Source organism: Motacilla alba, chromosome 2 (assembly GCF_015832195.1).
Source record: "Motacilla alba alba isolate MOTALB_02 chromosome 2, Motacilla_alba_V1.0_pri, whole genome shotgun sequence".
Classification (NCBI taxonomy): domain Eukaryota; kingdom Metazoa; phylum Chordata; class Aves; order Passeriformes; family Motacillidae; genus Motacilla; species Motacilla alba.
The window spans coordinates 34347951-34375319 of record NC_052017.1 but is presented as its reverse complement, the minus strand read 5'-3'; the positions used below and the strand labels follow the sequence as shown (position 1 = coordinate 34375319).

Sequence of the window (27369 nt, the reverse complement as noted above, 5' to 3'; positions counted from 1 at the left end):
AAAATGTTGGAGTACTTGAGAACACGGTTTCAGTTTGGAGCCAAAACTGATTATAATGCTTAGCAGAAAGCAAGTGGCAATTCACTTACCAAGCTGCCACATTTCAACATTTTTTATAAGGAATTAAACTTGCAAATTTCAGCATGACTGTGCAGTAGAAGTGAAAAACAAAATGATAAGGACTACCAACCACAGAAAATTTGTGTTCAAACTCAGATTCAGCTCACTTAGCCCAAGCCATCTGACGCTGGTGCAAAATCACCGAACGCAACCCTTAAAAGAAATGAGTGTTGTCTTTTACTAAGTGATGAACCCTCATGTCAAATACCAGGGAACACAGACAAGACCCCAGCTGTTAAAAAGCTGGAGCTCAAGGCTCCAGGGGAGAAGAGAAAGGAGGGAGGGACCCAGGGAATTCTGCTTGTGCCAGCCTTTCTTTGTCCATAGAGAAAACCCAGTTAATGACTATTAAATCACAATACATGCCAAGGTACTCCAAAAGATCTCATTTGATAGAGGAAAGAAGCCAGCATTGAACTGAGAACAAGTACAACAAGGAATGGACTAGAGAAATGAATAGGAAATTTAAAAAGATAGCACATTATTTGTTCCCAGAAGCACAGCATAAGATGTTGGATACAGCAGGCATGTCCACCATTGTTCACATGATGTCTTTGTTAAGAATGTAATTTAAGTTTTTGTGTAGAATACAATATATAACCGGGACAGATAAATGAATTTCACATCACCCAACTGAATAGTCTGCAACTGGAAGTAATATAAAAACTACGCTTGTACAGATTGCTTCCAAATACTTCAACAAATATTTACACATTTTAGAATGCATCTGTTAAGTTCACGAAAAGAGACTGAAGGCCAAAGTTAAAAAGGCCATTTAAAATATTAAGAAGGCCATTTAAAAACACTAAGGAAACAGTACTTTTGGAACAATGGTATTACATCTGCTACATGTCAGTGCATAACAGTGACAGGGTAGAGTTGCTTGTGTTTTGCAGCAAGAAGGCAGCCAGTGCATGCAGTCCAAAGGATGATTTACAAGTGTGCTCTTTTATAACCATAAAAGGAGGAGAGGAAATCTAATGGCCAGAAATAGAACCACCGTAAATTAAGTAGGGGGAAAAAATGCTACAGAAGCACAGGATAAATGAAATGGTAAGTAAAAAGATAGGCAAGTAAAAACAAGGCCAAGGAATGGAGTATCAACATGACACACGGGGATATCATGCACAAGTGTTCTGTAAGGATGGTGTCAGGCATGAACTGACTGCCGAGGTCAAGGAACCCCAAATTCCTGTCATAGCACTAAATGACTCTCTGTGAAGGAAGGGAAGCTATTTCACTGTGCAATTTTGCTCTGCAAATCAAAGGCAATGATACCTACCCACCTACCTATCTCTTGGACACGGCAACAGAGAATCAATGTCCTGACAGTACTTCCAACGCTGCCTGTGAAATCCTGCCCCTGCTCAAGCCAGTGGGATTTTTTAATGCTGACTTCAACAGCACCAGGATTTTTATCTACAATTTGCTATCAAAAATGTTAGCTGTCATTGTTTAAAAGGATTTTGAAGCCTTTTTTCTAAGTTACTTCACAAATAATAATTACTCAGTCCATAGGTCAAGAAACAAATGGGGTTGTGGAAATTCCACTCCCTTCTTCCTGACTTGCCTGTTGCTGCTGTGAGCAGAGAGTCAGGATTTGACCTGTACTGACAGTTTTGCTTTCTGTGTTACTAGAGAAGCACCCGGTTCACCATTACACAGCTAAGATGGGTCTTAATGTTAGCACTAATAGAAGGTTTTCAGATGTTAAAAGCTGGCATTTCTATGTTGCAATTTTTCCTAAAACAGCTATTCTTCAATATGTGCCCCAGAGAACTCATTAAAGATACATAATGGAGAGGGGATTAAAAAATAAATACAAGATAAACAAAAAATGTTTCCTGCTACCATTATCCTTTTTATTAGACATTTCAAAATGCAAAAGAAGTTGTCAATATTAACATTATCAATCTAAAAACATTCAAAAAAACTGAAATTACAGACAAAAGGCAAAGCAGTTTCCTATGCTAAACAATTCTGCAAAATATCACTGCTGGCACTGTAACTGGGAGATAACTTCATGCCAACATCATGGCTTCTCCATATGTCAGCTAAGAAGACAGAAGTTGTTAGTGAAAACTTCCAGAGTTCTTTACAGAAACTAGGGGGAGGGGGAAGGAAGGAAAAATCCCAACATGTACAACTTTTTCTTTTTAATAAATAACACTTCTCTGGAACATATGACATGGAATCACAGAAGTGTTTAGTTTGAAAAAGATCTCTAAGGTAAAAGTCCAGCCATTAACCCAGCACTGCCAAAGTGACCACTAAAACATACCTCGGAGTTCCACATCTACACAGGTTTAAACAGCTCCAAGGGTTGGTGATTCCACCACTTCCTCGGACAGCCTGTTCCAAGGCTTGACAACCCTTTCACTGAATAAACTTTTCCTAACCCAGAACTTAAACCTCCCCTGCTGCAACTTGAGGCCAAGTTTCCTCTTGTCCTAGTACTTGTTCCTTGGGAAAAGAGACAGACATCTTTCTTCCCTTAAAAGGATTGATCTCTCTGCTGCCTGATCACGCTTTGATCCTAACATCTCCAGTGCTGAAGTGTCAAGAGTCTCTCACCCAAAATTTGTGGAAATCCTGGTTCATTACAAAAGTTCTCCTCAAGACTGAAAGTAATTCTTACTACCAGTTTGAACCTCAGTTTGAACCTGTGCTTGTCATATATGCTACTCTTAACATTCACAAGCAGGAAAAACTTAGGTAGAGAATTACCTCAGCTTTGCAGCAGTCACTGCAATGGAGTGCAAATAAATTTTACAGTACAGTGAAGCTATCATTCCTTTGTATCCTTTTTAGCTTGGAAATTGAATGGTATTTTTATTGAATGTGGATCTTAAAATGGTCAAAGGCTAATATTTTATAAATCACTCTTCATGCTTCAAATGTATTTGCAAAGAATTAAGAAAGAACTTAGAAATGTACCTAAAAATAACCAGGAGCTTCAGTAACAGTATTTCTCATTCAACTAAGAAGTAAAAGCACAGCTTTGCTGCGGGGGAAGAAGGCATCAGCTCTCACATTAGCATAAGCCACAGAGTTCTCTTTTCACGTGTCCTTGTCATGATCAAATGGTTATGCAGTCCCTTCCCACCCTGACATGAAAAAGCTATCTGCTGTATTTCAATTTTTACAAATTTATGTTCTGTTACTTCAAGATGCTGCAGCTAAAAGCATGTCTAGACAGAAAAATGTGGCAGATTCTACCTCTGCTGTTTAAGCCCATGCATTTTCAGTCTTAAAATAAAGCTACTGTGTGATAGACTTTAATGATAATCACAGCTGCTCATGAAACATCTGGAGTGAGAAGTGCCAAGTCTGTGTCTTCAGTTTGGAGGTGACGGTAACGTTGTCCTTCAGATTAGCACTGGGCTGATCTCCCGTGCAAACTCCATGTGTTTCCTGCAGTGTCACCTTTTAGAGAAAGTCCATAAACCAGCACAGTGGATTGTTCAATTCATGACTAATTTTATACCAGCAGCAGCAATGACTTCACTCTTAATGCTAAGCTCCCCTCTGGGGTTCTTGCAGTTCCCTCCCTTACAAACTCCTTTGCAGCAGCAGATGCTTTGTAACTTCCACCACTGACCTGCTGACCTTGTTCTGTGCTGGAACGCTGTGGCAGCACTTAACCCCCAAATTCTTCTTCTAGTGTATTTGAGGCTGTGAAGATCCTTAATTCCCTGATTAAATGTCTTCCATGAACATAAGTTATCAGCATCATCAATCAAACCAGCTGGTAGTGTCTCACCTGGCCCCAGAATTGGCATTCTTGTGGAAATAAATGGATGGATTTAACAACAAATCACTTGTCAAACAGATTAAAACTGAAAGTTATTTTGAATTATGGATACTTTAGATCTGTCTAAAATATAATTACTTATTATTGTTAAGGTACGTTTCAAGATGAAAGGGAAAAATTCCAACTTGAAATGCCAGGAAGCTGAAGTTTCTCCGTGTTTTAATCAATCACAAAGTTTATTAATACTGATATTGTTTCATCCACAGACATACTTCAAACTCTAAAAAATACTTTTTTCCCCTTTTTGAATGTATGTAACTAATCAGACTGAAAGGGATCACATCCAGTCACTCATGCAGACACAGCAAATCAGCTTTCACATTTCTAGAAATTTGAGTTTCAACTTAGTTCCAAAATGACAGTACCTGTTTTTCCCATGGGCAACAAAACTTCCTGTAATTTGTTGCCCAATTAGTATTTAATCTAAGAGAGTGAAAAATCTTAAAGACACCATGTTCCTGTAGGTTTATGTGGCTGTGAGACTCAAAAGACAGGGAAAACTCAAACACCTAAACACCACTGGTAGTGTCAGAGGGCAGAACCCCACCGGGGATGTCATTCTGGAGAAAGACAGACAACCCCTGATGGGTTGCACACACTTCCTGAGTAAGTGCACGTACACCTAGAGACTAACAAAAGGACAGGGTGACTTTCGGCCAAGCAAGCCAAAAAATACAGAAGGTACTTCAAGAAGTAGCTTACAGATTTAGGAGGAGGTGGAAGAAATCAGGGAGGGAGGCAGGGAGATGGATAGAGAGGAAAATAAGAGCAGATGAGAGGGGAAGGCAGATAGGGTGTCACACAGCATCTAACAGTGTCATGGTAGTGGGTAGCTCAGAGCGTGTGGGACAAAGAGAACTAAGATGCTCACCTATTCAAAGAATTCCTTATTTTAGTCCCCATTCCCCAAGCTGTCCACTAGAAACTCCCCAGAAATTGCTGTTAGGATTAAACCATTCCATTCCAAACAAAAGCCTAGGCATGTGTTATCCCAGACAATAAACAAACACTGTATGAATAACTGGATGAAACACACAACTGAATCAGCTAATGGAAACAAAATAATCACAGGCGTTATCTCCATGATCAAGAATATCACACAACTCTTAGCTGACCAACTGAGACATGCTGTCACTTCATTTTGATGATGCAATCAGCTCTACACAGCTGATCCATGTACTGTGGGGGGACCTGCTGATAGAAGTGATGTTCTGCAAAGCAGAAATGTGTAGCCATATGGAGCTCATTGCAAGAATGAGCCTCTCTTTACACTCCTGGTTGAATTTCTCACATATCCTCATTATCTGTTATTGAGTGTTTGCAGGGATCTAATATTCTGAACCATGGAGCCAATTCCACTTTACTGTTCTCCAAAGCATTTCTGCTCCACCAAAGATATTTCAGAGACATAAGTGTAAGTGGCATTTACTCCCTGTTGAAAAGATTTTAAAGTTTTTATGTTTTTCCAACTATTTTTTCCTAGAGTTTAAACTAATATCTGTGTCATCTCTGAAATTCCCTACATAGCTATTTGATTTCTAATGCATTGTTTCTCGAGATTCAATGGGACCAAAGTTTCATGTGAATAAAGATTTTATGTTCCTTATTTTACTATCATGTCACTTTGGACTATCATGCATCTGAAAACTTAAACTTATCAAGTTACTGACAGGTTAAAAAAAAGTTTGCAGAATGCATTCAAGTTAAAGGAATCTGTTTCCTAAAATGACACAGACTGATAAACTCTCTGCTCTTAAAGTAATTTAAGTCTCAGTTGCAAAATATTTAATATATGAAAGAAATTATTCATTCCGCATTTAAAAGCTGCAGTTGAAAAAAATCTCATGGTAAAATATACCCCCAGTAAATGTTATTTATCTAAAGAGACAGTTTGGGTTAAAAAAAGAAAGCAATGCTGCAGCGATTAATAATTAACCAGTTTCTAGTAACAGCTTTATTGAATTGGAAAGACAAACTGTCAGCTGCACAGAAATTCACAATATTTTTATCACCCAGGTAGTATGAAATATTGAACCTGAAAATTGGCACTATTTCTCCAGGCAGAAAAGTTTTCTTGGCAGTAGCCCAAGTTAATACAATAGGTCACAGAAAATCATAGTTTCCAGTCTACTGTTTCAAAGGAACAGGGAAAAAAATATAGAAAAAAGACTGCATCCTTAGGAAAAAAGAAAACAAACAAAAACCAAGTCTTTTCATGCAGACAGCAAAGCAGGACTCTAAAATGTTCATGCATGAGTTCACTTTTCTCTACTTTTCTTTTTTTTTTTTAATCCTTTGGTGCTATAGGACTATTGCCACCTCTGTTTAATAAGCACATTTCATTTAAATAGCTCTCTTGAGTTCCAGCTCACCCACCTAATAAAACACAGCATGTTTCAGAGATGGGGTAATATTCTAGACACAAACTGTGTGATTTTATATTTTGCAAAGTAACATTACATCACATGGTTGATAATTACATTTTAATATTGATGCTGACAGTAGCCCATGAAAATGTGCATACAGATTCTCAACTTTGGAATTTTATGATTTATCCATAACTTGGTAGTAGACTCTCCTTTGCACCATTTTTGCTTTGTTTTTAATAGGGAATATTGTTGGTTTGTTTGTTTTTTTCTTTCTCAGAAAGCTCCCAGTACGGTCAGCTGTGCTGAAATTAAAAAAAAAAAAAAATCCAAAGATGCTCTATTAAAACCTAAAAATGGCTCAGATACTAATGAATTAGTAAAATCCATGTACAATTGATAAGGTTAATATTGTTTGTTACATGAAAGGAGTGATACAGGCACCAAAAGGTTTTACAGTTCTGAATGAGGGGAGGAAGGGTGGGGGGCAAGATGAGGAACTGAAGAGAAAGACCTGGGTATTTTGGAAAGCCTCTGCAAGCAAAGCTGTTAGAAATTATCAATGTGCCATGTAAAGTGTATGAAGAGAAAGAAAAAGCATATTTGAGGAGAGGAAACCATTGCTAAGCAAACACCACAATGAGATTTCTGCTTTTCACTGTCAGCCCTGCTTCTCAAGCGGTGCTGGCTGCCAGCTCACAGAAGGACAAGAGGAGTGCCAGCGCCGCGAACACACGGCAGCAGGAAGAGCAGGGACCAGGAGCAGGCAGCAGGCTGGGACACCACCTCTCTCTGGCACCAGCAAGATGTTCAGCCTGCTCAAGCTGCCTCCTGGATCTTCACACTGCGACCCCACTCCACACATCTTCTCCAGTGCTGGGGATTACTCCGAGCAAGGTGAAAAGGATCACCATAATCACGGCAAAAATAGGGAGCTAGGGCTGAGATGGAGGGGAGCTACACAGAGCATGGCAGGTGCATTCAAGAGGAACATATTCCCCAAGGAGATCCCTCAGGAAAGGGAGAGGTGAGGACACATCATCCCAGTCAGATGGAAGCCTCTGGGGTGTTATTTCTGCTGCTTCTGGAATAGACCTCCCTAGCCATTCATAGGAACATATTTCAGTGTCTGCTTTTCCTTAATTAACATGGAGCCCCACCCCTTACAATCATATAAAAAAAGTATTAATAAACTACAAATAAGCAACCTGAAACCACACACCCTATACCTCTTTGTGCCATGGGGAAACTGAAATGTGCTGTGACCAGCCAAGATGTGCTTCTCAGAGAGGAATATTTCCAGGCTGCTCGGTCTCTGCACATTACTCACACAGCTGAACTACTCTCTTGCAAGGCCTAAAAATAAATTTGCTTTCAGATAAAGCTCAGTGTTGTAAATTTCAAACACACAGAGGAAGGTTCAGAAAGTCAGCATGGAAAAAAATTATCATAAAGAGAGCTCACATTTGAAGTTTAAAGAAGAAAGTTTACAGAGCAAGTGCTTCTTGCCTGGAACAGGTCAGATCAAGATTAATGGCTGGGTAATGTGACAACTTCTGAGTGCATCTATATGTTTCTGTAGTCTACTATTATATTTAAACAAACTGACTCATTCTAGTTTAAAGAAAAATGCCTGTTCACTGTTTCATCTTTGAAATTCTACCTCCTTTTAAAATATTTGCAAATCACGAATCCCTCTCAGTTTCTCTTCCCTTCGAGCTGCAGTGTCAGTGTTGTCTTATGGTGCAATCCAATTACCCCTGTGCTTCTGACTTTCTAAAAAGCTTTCTCATCAAAAACAATACCACAGCTGAGTGTCAGGACTTTACTAAACTTGTTTGGACCACATCAGTCCATACTTATTAAGGCTCTTCACTAACACTTACTGACTCCTCAGCTGAATTTATCACAGTCAGATGTGACAAAGACAAGCAATTTCAGGGGAGCGCTCCAGACCCTTCATGGAATAAAGTTTTCCCACTTTGGTTCCAAAAAAAGTATGTCTAATAGTACAAGCAGTCTTGCTAAACCATCTTCATCCAAATTCCAAACCACAGGAGGCCAAAACTGATATTTCCCTTTCCCAGACTTTGGGTACAAAGGCAGCTTGGCTGACCCTCAGGCAGCCACAGGTGCTGGAGCCAGCAGCATCATGTCTGAAAAGACAGTTTCTGCTGGTTTAGAGCCTGATAAAAACAAACAAAACCCAGCTTTGACTGCCTAGATTCTACACTTAGAATTATTCCTCTTGTCAAGAACAATTATCTGCTCCCTATCTGTGATTAACAGGTACACACGCTTACAGTCACACTCAGTTCTTACAGTCTGGACTTTTTTAATGGGTTTGTAACTGTAGCTAGTGTTGATGCACACACCAGGAAATTTTGACAGGACTGATAAAACCTTCAAAATCTGACTTTTAAGTCACTCTGGAGGATACATTAAATATTGCTAAAAGGAAACTAGCTAAATGGGGAAGCTAAGAGAATTAAACCTTCCCAGGTAATATGGTAAACAGGGACACCATTCTGGAGCCTGAGTGCAAATACATGCCACATAGCACAAAAAGATTTGGGAAAGTGGTAAAGCAAGCCAGTGCAGCTGAACAACAGGGTATGAGAGGCTGTAAGAAGCAAACAAAGCTGGCGTCATGCCCAAATGAAGGAAATAGGAAGACTCATGACCTATTGTTGGCTAAATTCTTTTTAAAAAATCAACCCAAAACGAAAGCAAACTTAAACCACGATTGAGTAAGTCAAAAGACAACTTGTGAAATGACTGTGAGAAGACGCAAGAACTAACCACAGCCCCATTTTCACATCTGAATGTAAAACCTGTCAGTCTGACCAACAGATGATCCAGGGCTAAAAGCAGCACTTAGAGCAGAAAATGAAGTATTTTGAGCTCTGCATACAGAGATCCCAGAAACAAGAGAAGCTGACATGTCAGAACATTTCTTTATGAGGTACTGGTTGGATCATCCATTTTAAATGGAGATTTCGGTGGAAAAGGCTACAGAATTAATGTATAAACAATAACAATTTGCACAGATCAGAAGATACTATGAAAGCACTCTTAAGGAACTCATGGATGAAACAGCACTGGCAATCTGAGTAACTGCCTCTTTTAAAACTGCCTCAGAATCAAAGGACTGCAAAATGCCTTACACCATGACCATTTTACAAAGGGCCCCAAGACAAAGCCCAGTAAAACCCAGGTGGTCTCAAATTGATGGAAACTATTGAAAAGAACAGTACTGGCAGACACATGGTAAGATGTTATATTAGGCAAGTCAACACAACTCTCATAAAAGCATGAAAATACCACAAATTAAAAAGGAAAGCAAATACTAAGGAAACAAGAACACATCCTAACTTTAGTGAAATAAATATGAAATGCATTCATCGCATGATGACTGTTTTCATTTCTGGTCCATTTTTATAAGATTAACTGAGGACAGGAAAACAGTAATAAATATATATGACCAGACAGGTAAGCTACTCCAAACAAGGACTGGTCAAGTACGCTCTAACTCTTCAGGCTAGAAAAGAGTTGATGGTGGCATAATGATAAAGGGTTTTATGCTGCTTCAGATTTCACACATGTGTAAAAATTTTTTTTTTTTTACTGTTTATTGAAATAAAAGCAGTACAGTGTACAAAATAAAATTAGCCACATGAGTTCAAAAGCATCAAAAAGGCATCTTTTTCCACCACACATTCAAAGTCTGGAGCTCTTCCTCACAGGATATTCAAAGTTTACATGGGTCTACATAACAACTTACCAAATTCATGGCATCAAATACAAGAATAAAAAATACATATTGAACTTCAGAGCCCAGCTTTTTGTCTCAGGAAGTTCCCAAGCCACAGATTTCTGGGTGTCAGTGGAATATCCTGCAGGAGTTTACTCCATACATTTTTCCTATCCTTATGCAGCACTGGCTGGTGGGCCCAGGTGGAAGGAGGACACGGAGCTGCAGCTGAGCCTGTGGCCACTGCTGCAGCTCTTCCTACACAAACAAGCTCTAGTGGCTGTTCTGGCTGCTGTGCCACAGCCAGCTGCCCAGCACAGCCTAATATCCTGCAAAGGGACCCAGAACAGGGAAAATAGAATGGAGACAAAGCCATCTTACAGGAATTTTGTTTGTCCCCCTTCATACTTTTTTGGCTCACCTGCTTTCTCATATATTTATTCTACTATTTCCAAAGACAGGGAGAGCAAGGACCAGCATGAGCAAGACATTTTGACGAGTTCTGCAGAGGGTTAGAGTCTCCTCGTACTTGTACCACTGTAAGGCTGATTTTTATATTCCTCTTTATAAGCCTGTCTAAAAGAAATATATCCCTGACAATATAAGCCCCACAGTAGCACTACAGATTCAGACATTTAGTAGCAGATCTGGTTTGATTCCCTTTTGCACTGCCAGGAACTGAACACTGCTCTGACAGGTCAGCTACTAGAACTTCTCATAGAACACTTACAGGCAGACTGTCTGATGGAAGGACCCAGCTGATTGTCCCCAAGGTCTGGTCCCTTACATTACAGGTTATAAACAATGGTGTGTTTACTAGACATATGGGTGGAGGCCTGGCTGTTTTTGGTGGAGCAATGGGATGAAGACAGGCTGGCTTAAAATTTGGTTTGGTTTCAAGTAATAACCTCACTAAAAAGCTCTTTTTTTCTTGGCATTTCAGAAATTTGGTCCAGGGCTGAAGGTGAGTTTCTCATTCTTTCCTAGATTTGCCTCAAATGAGAGCTGGCATCTCTCATTACATGGACTGCAGTCTCCAATAAATCACAGGATACAGTAAACTGAGCTGACTACTAAGTCTTACCCATAAGATCATATTTCTTTAAGTTTGTCACAACCTGGCAGGTAATCAGAAAGAAAATGCCCTTGCTCTTGAGCTTATGGGAGCTCTAGATATACAAAAAGTCCTGAAGTCATTCCTGCTTGACATCACACAAACAGACTCAGTATCTGCAAGCAAGATAAACATATTCATGGTGGGAAAAAATCTGTTAAACTAAAATATGCAAATGCTTTCAGGCTTGCATGTCGTTGATATTTTGGAAAGGTTTTGTGCGCCCACGATGTTTCTCCTTTCAAGGATGGTAGGGGACATGTCCAAATCGTTACCTCAGCAGCTGCTATTCCAAATGGTGCTCCACAGCCCCAGAAAAGAACAGCACCAACTTCCTTAAGTACGTAGCAGTGAATAAATCTGTTCTGAAACGTTTACTCTGGAACAGTCTGATCATCAAGGATGTGGAAAGTCAGCATCAGACTAAGTAACTGTTAGAACATAAATCCAGGATAACACTGTTCATGTGATTGACATCTCTTGCAGTTCCTTAACTGATTTAAGCATAAGTCTACCTAACCCCAAGCATAAGCACAGGAAAGCTTAACATCTGAGGGAAGACAGTACATATGAGAAAGGAGGAGTAAACAAAAAGAAATCTATCTAAACTTTACTGACACAAAACATGTTGTGAACAGATTTAATAAAAAGAACCAAAAATGTATAAGACAAATTAGGACACAGTATTACACAAAACCAAAATAAGGTAAACGATACGAATGGGGGAAAAAATACATCCTTTACAGGAGGTCAAGCTCCCAATGAGGTCCAAAGAGGGACCGCAATGCATTCGCTGATGAACAAAGAATGTTTCCTGATGAATCTTCTATTTTTTTCTATTTAGGCTTTCATTTTATTCATGATAGTAGCTGAGTGGTTCCATTTTTTCGCCTAATTTCTTCCCAGTTGTGAAACAGGTGCTGTGAAGATTAGTTAAGTATTTACAGGGTGATGAAAAAAAGTTTTTAAAGAAATCCTGCTGTTACCAGGCTTTTAATTATATATTATAGTATTTCCGGTATTTTGAAGTTAATATACTTCTTACAAACCCAAGACGGTGATGGAGTTTTCTTTCATAAAACACATCCCTTTCAGACAAATTTATGTACACTTATGCTTTCTAGATGCTTTGCACGCTTCCAATCAATACACTACTGCCAGGAGTCAGTGTGCCATTTTCTAAAGCTGCTTAAGAGGTGGAGCTGAAAGCCTTTTCCTGTAAAGTGAAAGTAAATTACACCACTCAATTACACTTACAATCATTTTATATTGAGTTTTTTCTTACTTAATTTTTGAAAAGTCTATTTTCATAAGATTGTTATGCATATTGATAAGTCAAATAAATTCTTTTTTAAAAAATCAACCTGAACCAGACTCTCCTTCATTTTCATCACTTAGGCTACAGTACTTGCCAATAACTGTGAATAATATAAATTTTAAATTACACTTTTCAGTGAATGTATTTATTACTGTCACATCTGAGCAAGAGGAAGCAATTGTAACACCAAGTGATGACACACACTCATCAAACCAAAAGAGATCAAAGGATCTAAAACAAACAGAAGACAAAAAAGGTTTTCCACAAGCCAAAGTTCTCTGCAGTGACTCTTTAGAGAAAATGTGCCTCCTTCTTCTCAGTTAATAGAATTAAAGGAGAAATGGCTCATGGGGGGCAGGGAGTAAATTTCTGCTATTTTCCTAAACATTCTCATTCCTTTTAGTTTCTTAAACATGCACACACACTTTGATACATGTTGTTAGCAAAAGTGTGCCAGTTCTTCACCATTTTGACTGTAGTTTACACATACTACCCTCATGCTCCTAGCATTTTTCAAATTACAAGATTTTTGTTCTCCCAACAGGCATTTATTCTATATTTATACAGTTACCAACTTCTCTGTGGCTTTTTCACCTGATTTCTACATAAGTGTATTGTCAGCATATATGATACAGTAGTAATTATAATATCCTGTTCAACAACATTCAGCAAAGTAGACCTCCAGCCCTGCCTGCACCTCTCACATGCCTATGAACACTTCTAACTAATAATGACCTGTTTTGTTTAGCAAGCTTTTACTCTGAAATTAATCATCTTTATCTTTGTTTCATCCTTTTATAGTTAAACCATCATGTGATCAGCTCTTGGGCTAAACAATACAAAACTAAATAAAAGGAGGGAAAAAAACCCGAGAAAATGGTAGGTTCAGTTTTAGATTTCTGATGCCAGGAATGCATTCTGTCTCTGAAAAAAGGGAGCAGTGAGCTTCCAAGAATATATCCAGCAGAAAGGAAAATGAAAGATGAGAAGCTTAGTGTTACTCAACAAATGAGTATAATTAATGATGTATTTCTACACCTTTTAAGTCAATGTTCTACATTACTATAACATAACTGAACAATGCTCAGGAACAGCTGTTCCAGAATAACTATTCCACAATATTTCCATGTCTAAAAATCTTTTTTTTTTCCTTCAGTATAACTCTTACAATCTTTTTTGAAAATAGCTTTCATGTGCAAACTAGCCCATATATAACCTGTACACATTTATTTGCAATATTTTGTAGTGCTAGAGGAAATCACACACTATGTGTTGATTCCTTAGGTTGCCAGTACATAAAGATTTACTGTTACATTAATCATTAAAAATAATACACTTAACTCTGGTTTTGCACTTATACTTCATTTTTTCAGATTTATTTTTAAAATCAATGGTATAAGGCAATTTAATGGATTTGGGAGGAGAGTTTCATGGGTTTTCTTTCTTGGAGCTTATTGAAGGAACTAATCCATCCATTCTGAAAGGAAATAAAACAACTGTTTAGCAGTGTGCAAAAGGACTAGCCAGCCATGCTACCCAACAGCACTCCCAGAAAACCTCATGTATTCACAGTACTTCTTCAAATTGCAGGAGAAATCACCCAAACTGCTACAGGGAAAGCCACCACAGTGGTCACTCCAGGCACCGTGTGGATGGAAATGCAGCTCTTGGAGAGTTCCATAAAACCCTGAAACTTCATACCATAGAAATGCTAATGTATCACATGTGTACCTAAGATGCCACAACAGCACAGGATAATTCTTCACTTTGACAGTCACCTGTTGGTTCAGTTGGAGGAAAAGGGGCTACAAGCTAAGCTTTTGTGGCTGGGGACTGATGCTGTGCCTTAGAGCTCATCTGTTCATGTGCTCACTCAGAAACACCAGGTGAGGCCTGAATCCAGCTTTCAACATGTTGCATCAGGCTTTCTCTCTCCCATGCTTAGGTGTACTCATCCACTTTTAAAATGACCAGCAATTCTACATAAAAAACCATACATTCCCACCCTGGTAAATAACATGGGCTGATACAGCAACCTGTTTTGTAAAGAGCGTTCAAGATCCTGATTCTTCTTTCTGTACAACCAAAATAAAAACATCTAATTTTTTTTTTTTTGTCTATGTAACTTTGTGAATACTCAGCAGTATAACATCTCTTATCTCTATCCTCCACTAACTTTATTTCTCAATGGCTTACTGATTTAATGCTGGTTTTAGTGTTATAATGGAAGAGGAGAAAAAAGCACTCCTGTCTATCGCTATTTCCATGGCTTAATGTATCTTCCAGCCTTAAATTTCACCCATGACAGTCACTTCTATTTCATTATTTATAGTTATTTCTAAACTTGAGCAAAATTTCCAAGATGCACCAATACATGAGAGCATGAGGAATCTTAGAATTGAAATTTGTCTATCCATTTTTTGTTAAGACATCAAAGGGTTCAATATTCTTTCAGTAAATACATTTGTCAACATGAAACATTCTAGCCACATGCCTCAGATTGCAAAATAAAACAAATAGTGAGCTATCACATCATGACGCTAAAAGCTGTCCATCATCTTGGTTTGGCTGGCAGAAGGTCAGGAGTTATGGAGAGTATCCTCCCTCAAGAAGTAGATATTTATAGAAATGACATATAATTTAAGCCTTGTACATAATCCTTGGATATTCATCACCAATGAACTGACATGGTTTTTTTATGTATATATAATAAATCAATTTAATATTAAATAAGTTATGTACTTGGATGAGGGGAGTTTTAGTACATAGCTTATAATAATTTGTACCATCATTAACAGCAGATGCTACTTTAATGGAAACTGCATAAAAATACTCAGAAAAGCAGCTACCCCATCCAGTAGCTGCTGATTTACTAACTCAATGAAGTGGGAACAGAAGGGCCCAAGCAGCTTGAAGGGTCAGGACTTAACACCTTGTCTTCATAAAGGGTTTTTCATCAACAAACCAAATCTTCTACAAATAATTTATTATTTGCTTCTGTGAATTACAAAAATTTGATTGCAACATTCAGTTTTTTTGTAAAGCCCTAAATCTTGGAGCTTTGAGGAACCGTATATGAAAATTTCTGTTCTAACTCTTGAAAGTTCATTAATTGATAGCCATAATATTGGAATCAGAAAGAATGAAATGTGATCCAGCTGTAGCTGGATCATAAATCCAGCTGGTTCACGTATTCACAAGGCAAAGGAGAAGATGGGAAAAGCCTTTCAATCAAAAGAAAAAAGGGAGCTTTACAAAAATTTATATACTTTTCAATACAGCACATAATTAGTAAGATTTTCCTATCAGTCTCCTTGTAACACAGGCGCAGGTTTTGGTTTTGTTTTTAACCTGCAAAACATAACATCAGCATTCCGTATTTTAACTCGCCCTCAATTTTTCCTCTCTTTTAGGAGCCCTTGGCTTTAGAACCCAGGACCTAGAAGTAAAGGTGTGCTGATTCAGCAGCAGTAACTCTACCAGCCCGACAGATAAGAACGGCAACGACAGGTCAGATCAGTAGATTATCTCCCACAGTGACTATCAGTGGATACATAAGGAAGTGTTAAAGAATACAGCAGCTTTATAGCGTACATATTTCACCAGCCTCCCAGCTCACATGCAGCTCAGGGACTTCAGGCAGGGCTGCTATCATTGTGCTTAACAGCAGTAGATGGATCTTTCTCCTACAATGTTATCTAAATGTGCTAACAGCCTAGGCTAGCCACCAGCATCTCTAATTTTCCATGCTGAAGAGGTCCACAGTTATGTGTCTGTTCTAGGCAGTGCCTAACCCTCAACACCAGGAGAAGATATGGTTTGCTATTAAGTTATATATGCTTACACACACTGTAACTGCTTCAAAATGGGACACACAAGGGCTGGCACTGTCTGTGCAGCCACAGCACTGTGGAATGTGCCAAAATATTACAGGTGCTACATGCACAGAAAGGTAGGGTTCAGCCACACAAAAAGTGCCACTCAACTGGCTTTAACAGCAACCATATCAATGCCTTGGAGAAGCTGAAAATAGAGAATTTTATGTGTCTCTCACAAAATTGAGAGTCTGGGTCTCTCATGATCCCCCTATCCTTTCCTCTTTCCTTTGGGGCAATCTGATTTAAATTTTTTTGGGAATTAAGGTGGAATCAGTGCAGCTTCAGACAGCAGAAAAATATGACAGCAAATATCTATGACTTTTGATGGCAAACTTAATGCTGAAAGAGCTCTTAGGCTTCTTTTGCTTTTGACCACAGCACACATCCTCTGGCACACAGCACACTGCTGGGGAAGAACTACTTCTCAGGCAACTTCTGCCTGCCTTTGCAATGGCTGTGCCCCATATACCTTTACATGATGTGTACTTGCCATTTTTCTTCCTTGCCAGACACGAAGCCAAACATTGAACCAATTGATCTGTCAAGATAAGACAAATTTTTAGCAATTAAACATCTGCTCAACAACTGAGCCGCATTTACAAACTGAGGTCTCCATCTCTTCTAACATCCATTTTTGTTCTGTGATGAAATAAAAAGTGTAACACCACAAACATACCACTTCATCTAAAAGCTACAAGTGATGTTTAAGCAGCTAACAAGGAGAAGAGAAGGAAGGAGAGGAATGACAAGAGGAATGACATGACAAGCTTGTGAGAAGAAACTGAGAATGGTGACTTGACACACAGGTCACAGCAGGTGATGTGATTTAGTGATGGTAAGACAGTCCCCACCTAGTACTTTCTACGCTGTCAGTAATAGCACCACACTGGAAACACCTTGTCTGCATGGAATTGGACTGCCTGATAAAGATATCCTCAGAACAGCTATCGTATTTACTGAACTGATTCTTTTGTGATGACCTTGATCAATAATACCAGAAGCAAGCCATGTGATACTTGTGTATTCTTCTGAATTTTAAAAACCCTTTAACCTCTCCTTAACTTACCAAGTACATCAGCCTGCACTGTCAAGTTTCATTGGCAAACTTTGAAGTGTGTTAAATTTATGAGAGCACTATTGCAACATCAGTTCCCTTCTGCAGGGATACACTCACCCTCCAGCCCTAGGATTTAGACTATTGCTGAGTAAAACATGGTGATGAAACAATTATTGCTGAATTCTGCATGATTCATAGTTGGTAATAACCACCTCCAAATGCAACATTCAAATTTACATTCTCATAATCAAAGGTCAGAAAAAGACAGCAAGAATGGGTCATTATTCATAGCAGTTAAAAGTATACATTTACACTAGATACTGTATAATTCTTAGACAAAATGCGACTACACCTGTAAAAAATGTGATATTTATAGAATTACAGATTTATAGCTTCTTGTATAAATCCTGCTACATTTCTCTGCAACAAAAGCTTTTTCGTGCAATATAAATGTGCCATTCCCTAACACAGAGTTCTCCAAATATTTAATCTCCTCAGTATCTCTTCCTTTGGGAGAAGAGAAGAACGAGTGACAACAGACTGGCTCCCCAGCATGGGAACAGCTTCTGCCAGCATTCAATGCTGTGAGGCCAATCCAGCCAGTGCTGCCCTTTAGCCAAAGGTATGTATATAAACAAATCAACTTTGAAAAAAGGTTTAATTTTTTTGTCTAAAACCCCACATTTAAGACTTACCTATGTACTACACTAGCCAAATCATGATTTCAGACATGTAAAACATTATGGACATGGGGATACAAGAGATGTCATTATAACATTCACCAATGTAAAAATATTCCTGCCTACAGTCACTCAGCATTTGGCATATGTAAGCTTCCTTAGAACCATCAGACATGAGGCAAGAACTCCAATGGAACGGATGTCCAAAAAGGTCATCAGCATGACAGCATGAAAGACTGCTCACCTGATCCTCCACATATGTCTGTGAGACAGGCAGATCCCTAAGAGCAAGACTTTTGCTTTACAGAGCATGAGTGATTATAAGCTAAATTGTGAAGCAGACGTGCATTGTACTGGTTTCCAGGCTATTTTATTCTCAGTAATCACAGCCTACATGGTCGGTAACTAACTGTTGAATCAATCACTACATCAGAACGGAGTACAATGCCATTTTCCCTTTTGAATTTTTATTATTTTTAATAAGAATGGTAAGTTCTTTGTAATCATCAGATACAAGAGACTTCAGCTTTAATTTAGAGCAAGAACACCCTGGCCAACAGAAGCTTGGCATGAGGAACAGAAAAAAAAAAAAACAAACCAACATTATTGCCCTTTTAAAAATCAAAAGCAGCACCTTATCAGCATAATGACAGCATGATTTCAATAGCTTTCATGTGCCAGTTTCACAACGCTATTTCTATTAAATCATTAAGAATAAACATCTATTTTCATTTACTAATCTTTTTCCCAATTAGAATCTCTCTGAATCTCTGTACAATAGTAATTTCATTTCTTCCCACTTGCTTGCATCTTAATTAAAATCGGTCCATGTTGACTTTCATTTTTACAATATATCTGCCCACTTCACATCACAGCACCTTCATGACCCCCAGAGAGTCATGAGCCTTTAATATTTTATTTTGACCTTGTTAAGTCACTAGAACCATCAAAGATTTTTCTTCCCTTGATAAGCACTTTTAATCCTTTTCAAAAAGTAGAGGGAGTGTAAAAACCCACAGTTGAGAGCTGTGCTTTCTTTAAACAACTCATGCTCATTTATTTTAAAAAACCTAACAATATGCTGCCTTTCAATTTATTGCAAGTATTAGTTTATGAACCATAGAATTAATTATTAATTAAATGATGATCAGTTCTTAAATGATACTTAAAGGCCATTTCTTCGGAGCTTGGGGACAGAAAAATGTTTCATTTTCAATTAAAAAAAAGTACTATCAATAATTGGTGACTTTACCTTGTAACAGTCATCTATACAGTATTTGAGTTTGCAAAAAGAGGGACTGGGGGGAGAAGCAGCTATCTTTCATTAGAGCAGTGGACCCAGCTGAAAAGTAACAATGCCCTGACAAAACACACAAGCCCTTCTCAGCCTGCAGCAGAAAGCTTGCCAAGGTGTTTTAACTCCATCACCTGCTCTACCAACAGGTATTACTCAAAATGCTTACAGCACAAGACGAAGCATCAATTCAGATGGGAAGCAGAAAGGTGCTGAGCTATCCCTTCAGCCTAACACCTGCAAACTTGTCTTTGGAGCTCAAAGAAGAAACAAAATACTGGGTACACTGGCACATACATTTACATATTTGCCTTGGGTTCTCACCTGAATTCCTGCAGTGTTGCCACTCTCACAGCACAGGCTCAGGCTCATGCAAAGGTTTTGGCACAGTCTGAGTCCTGCTGTCGGAGGCAGCCTGGTTACACGTGATCATTTATCAGGCTTGTATTTGCATTTACCTTCGGTGTGGACCCTTACCTGACAGACAGCCCAAGCTATCCAACCTATCCACCTGCCACGGGGAGGGCATCTGGCACAAGACTTCTCAAGCAGAATGGCAGCTTTAAAAGCCAGCTGGCATTTATGGCCACATTGTACTAACTTTGGATGGCACAATTGCATGAAGAAGTGCAGTGCCTAGAAATACCACTGCACCGAGCCCAGGTGGGAAACATGCTGCATTTCTTGCTTCTTTGAGAAGCAAAGTAGGCAAAGCCACAAAGGTCTCTTCACTCAAGCTTCTATTTACATTCCAGAAAGTCGAGTCTCAAGTTCATCAGTTCTGTATAATCAGTATTTGGCTACTGGGTGGAGGAAACTGGAGGCAGCTAGTGACAAAGTAGGAGAGTTGGATTGTTTGCCAGGAAAAAGCTGAGAAGTTTCAGTAACAGCAAAGAAGTTTTTAAAAAGAAACATTACAATGAGTGAGAATACTGGTCAATACTAAGATGGGCACTGACAAGGGAATGCCTATTTTAAGGAGACTGCAGCATGAAGGAAAGCATAAAAACCTGCACAGTTTTCTTGAGAGGATAGGAGAGAGAGAAAAGATGCTGCTTGCAGTTAAATCAGCACTTCATCTAGGGAGAAGAGCAAAATTTAGGGGTTTCCAATGAATACAGCTAATAGATCACCTGGGTGTGTGTTAAAGAAGAGATTACAGGAAAGTAAAGTGGAATTCCCAGTGGAAGTAATTATAATATCAGCTTTTTATACCATGTGCAGATTTATCTAAGGTCCAAAAAAGAATACTTAATGTAATTGATTACCATGCCCCCTTCTTCCCTCAGAATATCACCCTTCTTTCTCCCCCCAGCCACTTCAAACACAAGAGCTGGTAGTCAGGGCAGCTTAAATTCTGTTACCAAAAGCAGAGAGCTTGAAGAAATGATATATGAAGAATTACAATACAAATACCCATGGCTCTCCTGTAGATTTTGTTACCAGTGAGTGCCAGCTTACTGAAAAAAGTCCTTCATAGGCTTCTGTCAGATGGAACCTGTAACAAGAACCTAATATTATTGAACCTATAATTAGCAGCCTCACAGTGGCTCTCGAGATGAGCACACAGACCACAGACACAAGCTCTGAAGGAGGGACTGGTCCTCCAGCTGTGAAATCAAAGGAGCAACAGCCTCCTAAGTATGAATATTTGCTTTAGCATCAGTGGATAGTTGAAGTCAAAGCCCTCCATGCATGTTAGCTCCCCATCTGTACAACAGCTACAGCTCACCACCCTGCCATGACACTGGGCAGGTAGTGTCAATAAATAACCACTCCAGAACACAACCAGATTCTGACCTTTATTGCAGACACAAGATTAAGTGAAGACTACAAATCCCACTTGTACATTTACAGAAGTAAAAGTGGGCAAGCAGAATATCTACACCATACAATTCTTGGGCAGCTTCCTCACAATAAGTGTATTTGAACTGTTTAACTTTCTCATTGACATGAATTGGCAGGAATTGAAGCAGAAATGCTACATCACAAATGGTCACTTGTAGTAACATATTCTCGAGCTTTGGCAGCATTAATAAGTAGTGGTAGAGCTGAGTTATGCATCATGGTATTCTGCTATCAACCTCAAAATTCACTTCCTTTTTGTATTAGTAGAATGTACTGTGGTAGTATAACCGGGAGGTTATACTCTGTTCTGTGGACTAGAAATAATTATACTATTTGGAAATTTTCACATTGGCATGTTAAGCATACATATAAATTCTACCAAACTAAGTTTTAAGGCAAGACTGTTTGTTTAGACCATGTCAACTGCTGTTTAGACCATGTAAAAATGCTGTAAGACTTGCTGTGTTCTGAGAACTTAAACCACAGACAGCCAGAATACAGCTGCACATAGTCAGATATGGTGTGTCTGCTAATATTGGCAACTTTATCATGCTGCAGCAAATTCTACTGCTAGTTAGTATATGCACAGAAGAAATATAGATTGAATAAAGTGGAACAAAACAAAAAACCATTCCAAGGTCATAAGTTATGAAAGTCAAGGTCATTCAGTGGCTTTATAAAATAAATACTTGACAGTATTTATTAGTTGTACTACTGTGGCACCTAAGAGCCTCAGGCATGGGCCAAGGCTCAGCTGTGCTCACGCTTGCAAAAACACAAAACAAAAGACAAACCACAAACCGTTGTAGGCCATAGCTAAGGGCTTCATACAAAGCAGGGTACTGTCATGTGTCAACTCCTGATGTGCATCTTTTAATGATGTACAGCTAAAGCCTAGATCTCAGTTCCTCGGCTGGATGTTATTTTTGGCGCCAGATCTACCTGATGAGCAGGAGGCCACCTGGAGTTGGATGACATCAACTGCTCACACCAAGGATGTACCTGAACTTCCACTCTTCCCTGCATTTCAGGCATTTGAATCAACTCTGCAGGGGATGCACATCTCTCAATTCACAAGAAGGATCCTGAAGTCCACATTTAGTAAAGCCAGAGGGGATTTAGAGGGATACATTCAGTATCCTTCTACAGACATGGGAGCAATATGCAAGAAAGACTATGAGATTCATGGAGCAAGGGAGCAACACACTTTCTCCAAGCTGGGGACATGCTTCTGCAGCTTTATGGTTAAAGCATCAAGGAAGAGAGTCAAAAGCTCCAGTCTGGGCTTTTAAAGATATTTCTGGTTTTATCACATAACTTAGATGCAAAAATATACAAATGATGCATAAAATAAAACGTCATTGCCCAGATGAGTACCTCCACTAACAAGCCATAAAGTTGGCTGGATTCTTGTTTATTTTCATTTTGGTCTTGCAACTCTTGCATTGTGAATGTGAACACAAGGCAGAATTTCTCATGCCTGCTTTTCTCAGGTGCTTTTGAGTCAAGGCTTGCAATGTTTGCGGCTTTTTGTTAAAACTATTAAAAATGGTTTTAGGACCTAGTTCCTTCTCTGGATCTGTTTGTAAGTGTTGAACACTGGAACACTGGCATAGAATATGTTATGTAAGTTACATACATTGTCTTTTAAAAAAACGTAGTTGCTCATTGGCCTTTTCATTTATTTATATTTTGCTATAGTTGTATTTACAGTCAGAGGAGCTTTTCTGCTGTTCACAGCACATATTGCTATGTTTAAGAAATGCTCTTAAAAATCTCAGTCTGGCACCTCAAATAAAACACTGAGTCACAATTCCCTTGAACCCCCAAGTTGTTCATGCTTCTATTTACTCGTTCAGCCCACTGAAATGCCAGGATGTTACTCTCAGCCAATTTCTCATAACTTAAATATTACAGCAACTGTTCGTGAGCTAAGCCGCAGGCAGTGGTACTCTTGTATCACTGCTTTCAATTCCAGGCTGCCTGGGTTAAAAACGCACCGTAACTTTTCTGCCCTCCTGCGGGTCTGCAGCGCAGCCAGCCCCTCACCGGGAGCGGGGCAGAGCGCCGCACCGCACCGCCTCCCACCCAGCATCCCCAAAACCCAGAGCAGGCACAAGCGCCTCACACCCGCGGCCGAAACCCTGGGGCAGTCCGTCACCTGGAGAATTTCTAATCTGGATCGGGAATTTAATTGTTCCTAGTCCCGCAGAAGTACTGAAAACGCGAGGTGTGCCACAACACCCACCAAGCGGCACGCCTGGCAACCCCCGCCCGCCCCAGAGCACCACGACGCGCCGGGGAGCAATACGGGGACAGTCCTGTGCCGCGGGGACCACGGCAGAGGAGGCGCGTTGGTCTTCGAATGCCCTCCTCACCCCAAGTCCCGCGGCTCCCGGGAGCTCCCGGTACCGCGCCGGCCGCGGGGGCCTCGGGCGCGCCCCTTCCCGAGCCAGGAAGGATGCTGCTCCCCAGGCGAGGGATCCGGGCGCGGGGCTCCCCTCTCCCTCACCCCACACAAAGGCACGGCAGGGCGGCGGGGAGGCGAAGCGGGCCCCGCCGCGCTTCCCCCGTCCCGGCTTCCCCCTTCGGTGCCGCCGGAGGGACAGCCGACCCCGGGCACGGGCATCGCCACCCCGGGGGAGCGCCCGGCGGGGCTCGGGGAGCGGCTGCCGCGCGGTCGGGGCGAGCGGGACGGCGAGGCGTTCTGCAGACAGGTAGCTCCCTGCTAAAATGGAGGGAGGGGAGAAATGCGGCGCTCGCTGGAGAAACTTACCGGAGGAAACCGACGAGCCGGACAAACTGGAGTTACTGGATGCGGCCATGGTCCCTCCTCCTCGCCCCTTAGCTGCGAGCCCCGCGTCGGCCCCCGCTGCTGTCCGGCCGCCGCTGCCGCCAGCCCATCGCAAAGTGCCGGAGCCGCGCCGCGCCGAGCCGCCGCCGCAGCCCGCGCTCGGCTCCCCGCGCCGCCGGGGAGCAGGAGGCGGCGGCGACCCGCCGAGGCGCTGCCGGCCGCTCTCCGGGGCTGGGCGAAGCCGCTCGGCAGGTCAGGCAGAGGGCCCCGCGGCGCTTCCAGCGCCTCTCTCCGCCCTGGGGAGCAGGGCTTACCTTGTGACGGGGACGCGAGAGCCGCCCTGCCAGCGCCTTGCCTCGCCTCCTCCCTTCCCTTCCCGTCCCTTCCCTTCCCCGCCTCCTCGCGGGCAGCGCTGACAGCCCGCCGGGGGGACCCGCCGCAGCTCCCCTCACGCACACAAAGGAAGCGGCGGCGCTGCCGGCCGGGCTGCCGGCCCCGGCTGAGCGGGCAGGGTGGGTCCCGCTCGGGCGAGCCCCGGCGGCGCGGCAGCCCCGCCGAGCGGCGGCCAAGCCCCTTCCCGGCCGCCGCCGCCGCCTGGCACGCGGCTGGCAGCGAGCGCTGCTCTTGCCGTGTGCCGGCCCCGTCCCGGCGGGGCGGCAGCGCCTGTTGAGCGCCTGGGCCGGCGCTCCCTCGGCGGTACCGCAGTGTGGGCTCCGCGCTGGGCCGCGCTCCGCCAACCCCCGCCCGCCCGGACCCCGCTGCCGCGCCGCTACGGCTGGGGCAGGGCTGCGCCCCTCGCCCTCGCCGCCCTTTATCCGTCTCCTGCCCCCCGCGGGCTTCCCTCCGTTCCCGGGGGGCTCTCCCTCCCTCCGGGCGAACTCCCACCTTCGCCTTTTTTCCTCTTTTCTTTTTCCTCCCTTCTGACATCCGTTTTTCTTAGTAAAGAAACCAATAAACAGGCCGACACCAACTCGGGGTTTTGCCCTGCCAGGTGCACAGCGAGTGCGGGGCCCCGGCCTGGCCACAGTTTCCCACCTTCCCCCGCAGCGCTCCCGGCCCGGAGGCTCTAGAGGCACACGGGGGGTGGCTGCAGCATCCAGCGGGGACATAGAGGGTCTGGCCGACCAGCTGGGGTTCGCAGCCCTGTGTGCAAGTGGGAAAGAAGAAGAGCCGAGAAAGCATCACTTGGATGTTTCCGCCTGTTGTCTGTCCTTCTCGTTCCCTTTTCCAGTGTTTTATCGCCAGCCAAAGCTTCCATCTCACTTTATAAAACGTGGGTGGAAAGACTACAGGAAGGTGGGCGCCCGAGTGGCATGGCACACAGTCTTGCTGGCACGGCATCTGTAAGAAGCTTAAAACCTATTTGCCATGACGCTGATTTATGAAAGCCTTCCATGTTTCATAACAGGGAGTCTCTAACACAAAGTTACTTTGGGAGCGATGAAGCGCATTAAAGTTTCTTTGGCAATCTAAGTAAGCCTTACCCACCCAGCTACTCCGCGTCCCAAACCAGCGTACAAACCGCCTGTCCGCTCTGTAACCCGCACCTAGCCGCTTCCTTTTCCCGCGGAGCCAAAATGCAGCCCGGGCTCCCTAGAACCTGCAGCCCGTTCCCGTTTTTTCCTCGGGAAAGCAGGTCCCGAGTCCCCTCTAGCGGCGGAGGCGGCAGCGGCAGCGGTGCCCGCCGTCGCGGCTGCCGGGTCCCGCTTCCCCCGCAGGGGTCCTGCGGCAGCGCTGGCAACGCGGCCGAGGCCAGCTGGCTTCTCCAGGTTTTATTTTGTAACCACGGCTCGCCCCGCGTGAGAAGGAACGAGCTTTAAACCAGGCTTTAGCACTAACTCCTATTAATCTGTAAATTGCCACGTACGGACATAAAGCCGGGACAGGCGTGTCACCGCTTTTTGGTCTTTGGCCAAGTATTTCGTGCCATGCATTTTGAAGGCCGGATGTTAAGGACAAAATGAGAAAGACAGATAGGTCATAAAACCAGGCAGGCTGATAGCTGGGGTGTAGGAAAATACTGCAATAGTACAGTGAACACCAAGACTGTCCTAGTAAATTGTTACTTGCGATGTGTGTGATGTTTCAAATAGTCAAATGGGATTTGCTTGTATCCTACGTGGTCATTTTTCCGGCTCCTTCTGCTGTATCTCTGTCCAGTGTTTGCCTCCTCGTAGTCTCCTATGTCTTCATTTTCCCCTCCATAATCTAGCACTCTCTTGCCCTCATGTCTGTCCAGCAACTCCTGGAATTGTGTCTCAGGTGATTGGCGAAATATGGTGGTGTTAACAGCACTGTCAGAATCTGCAGGGACAGGGGCAAATAACCTGAAAGAGAGAAAACCCCCTCATTCAGCTGAGACTTAGCAGGCAGAAAAGAATTTCCTTAACTAATTTTAAATTATCTTTCCACCTATATAGATATATCTGGATAAATCAAGAGAGCAATTTCTTCAGAGAATGATTACTCCAGATATCCCAGTAATTGAAAATGAAGTATTTTCTATCCAAAGCCAGTGAGTACAAACATGTCTGGTTATGAGTGTGTGTACCTTTGAAATTATCAACCAGCAACTGTTGGTAATTTTTGTGGTAACAGCAGGTATGAGGTTGTGTAATCTCAGTTGCTGCAACACTGGAAGGTAAATTAATAAAGTCAAGTGAAATGTACTGTAGATTAAAAGAAACATTTTAAGACAGGATGGCCTTTTTCTTGTTACAGGCAAAGAACATAAAAGCCATTAAACTAGAGGGGAAATTACTACATCAAAAGGGAAGCAAATTTAAATGACACAAAAGTAGCTTTGTTATGTGCAAAAAGTGCAAAGTAAAGACAATGCAATCAAATCTCAGTTCTATTTTACAGAAACTGTAAACAGATTCTGCCCTAGTCTAATTTGGCAGAGCCCAGATGTATCTATTACTAATGATATAAATACTTAGTATCAAGAATAACCTTTAAATTGTAAACTCTGATGTAAACTATTCCTGGGCTTTCCATAAGTGTATGCTTCATATAACTCTGATAAAAATCTTCTGCTTTGCCCTACCTATAGAACTAAATTTAGTGCCTGCTTCCATGGTATCTGCACTTTGATGAGAAGTCATAGCTTCCAAAAGTTTTGAGTAACTCAGAAAAATCACATTTCCCTGTGTATTCTGACCTTAGAACACTGCATTTGCCATTAACAGTGAGTTGAAGAGGAAAAATACATAATAGTATACTTTGTATTAAACATGAGAAAGTTCTGAAAGCTTTTCTGCCTTTCATTCCTGGGGAAGATTTCTTGAAGATTTCCTTGCTTCTAGATTGGTTCGGTGTAGTTTTTACTG

The 27369-nt window shown here is 41.7% G+C and overlaps 1 protein-coding gene across 2 annotated transcripts in view; it reads right to left on the bottom strand.

The window, feature by feature from the left end:
- The window catches only part of CHN2 (chimerin 2), a 159804-nt gene extending 134532 nt beyond the window's left edge, over window positions 1-25272 (bottom strand). Inside the window, exon 1 of one of the 2 annotated variants that reach the window (XM_038161385.1) lies at window positions 24020-25272. In XM_038161385.1, coding sequence (XP_038017313.1) covers window positions 24020-24964 — 945 coding nt within the window. In that variant the 5' untranslated portion in view covers window positions 24965-25272. The remainder of the gene's footprint in view (window positions 1-24019) is intronic. The other variant, XM_038161396.1, reaches the window with a different exon arrangement.
- Between the last annotated feature and the right edge of the window lie 2097 nt (window positions 25273-27369).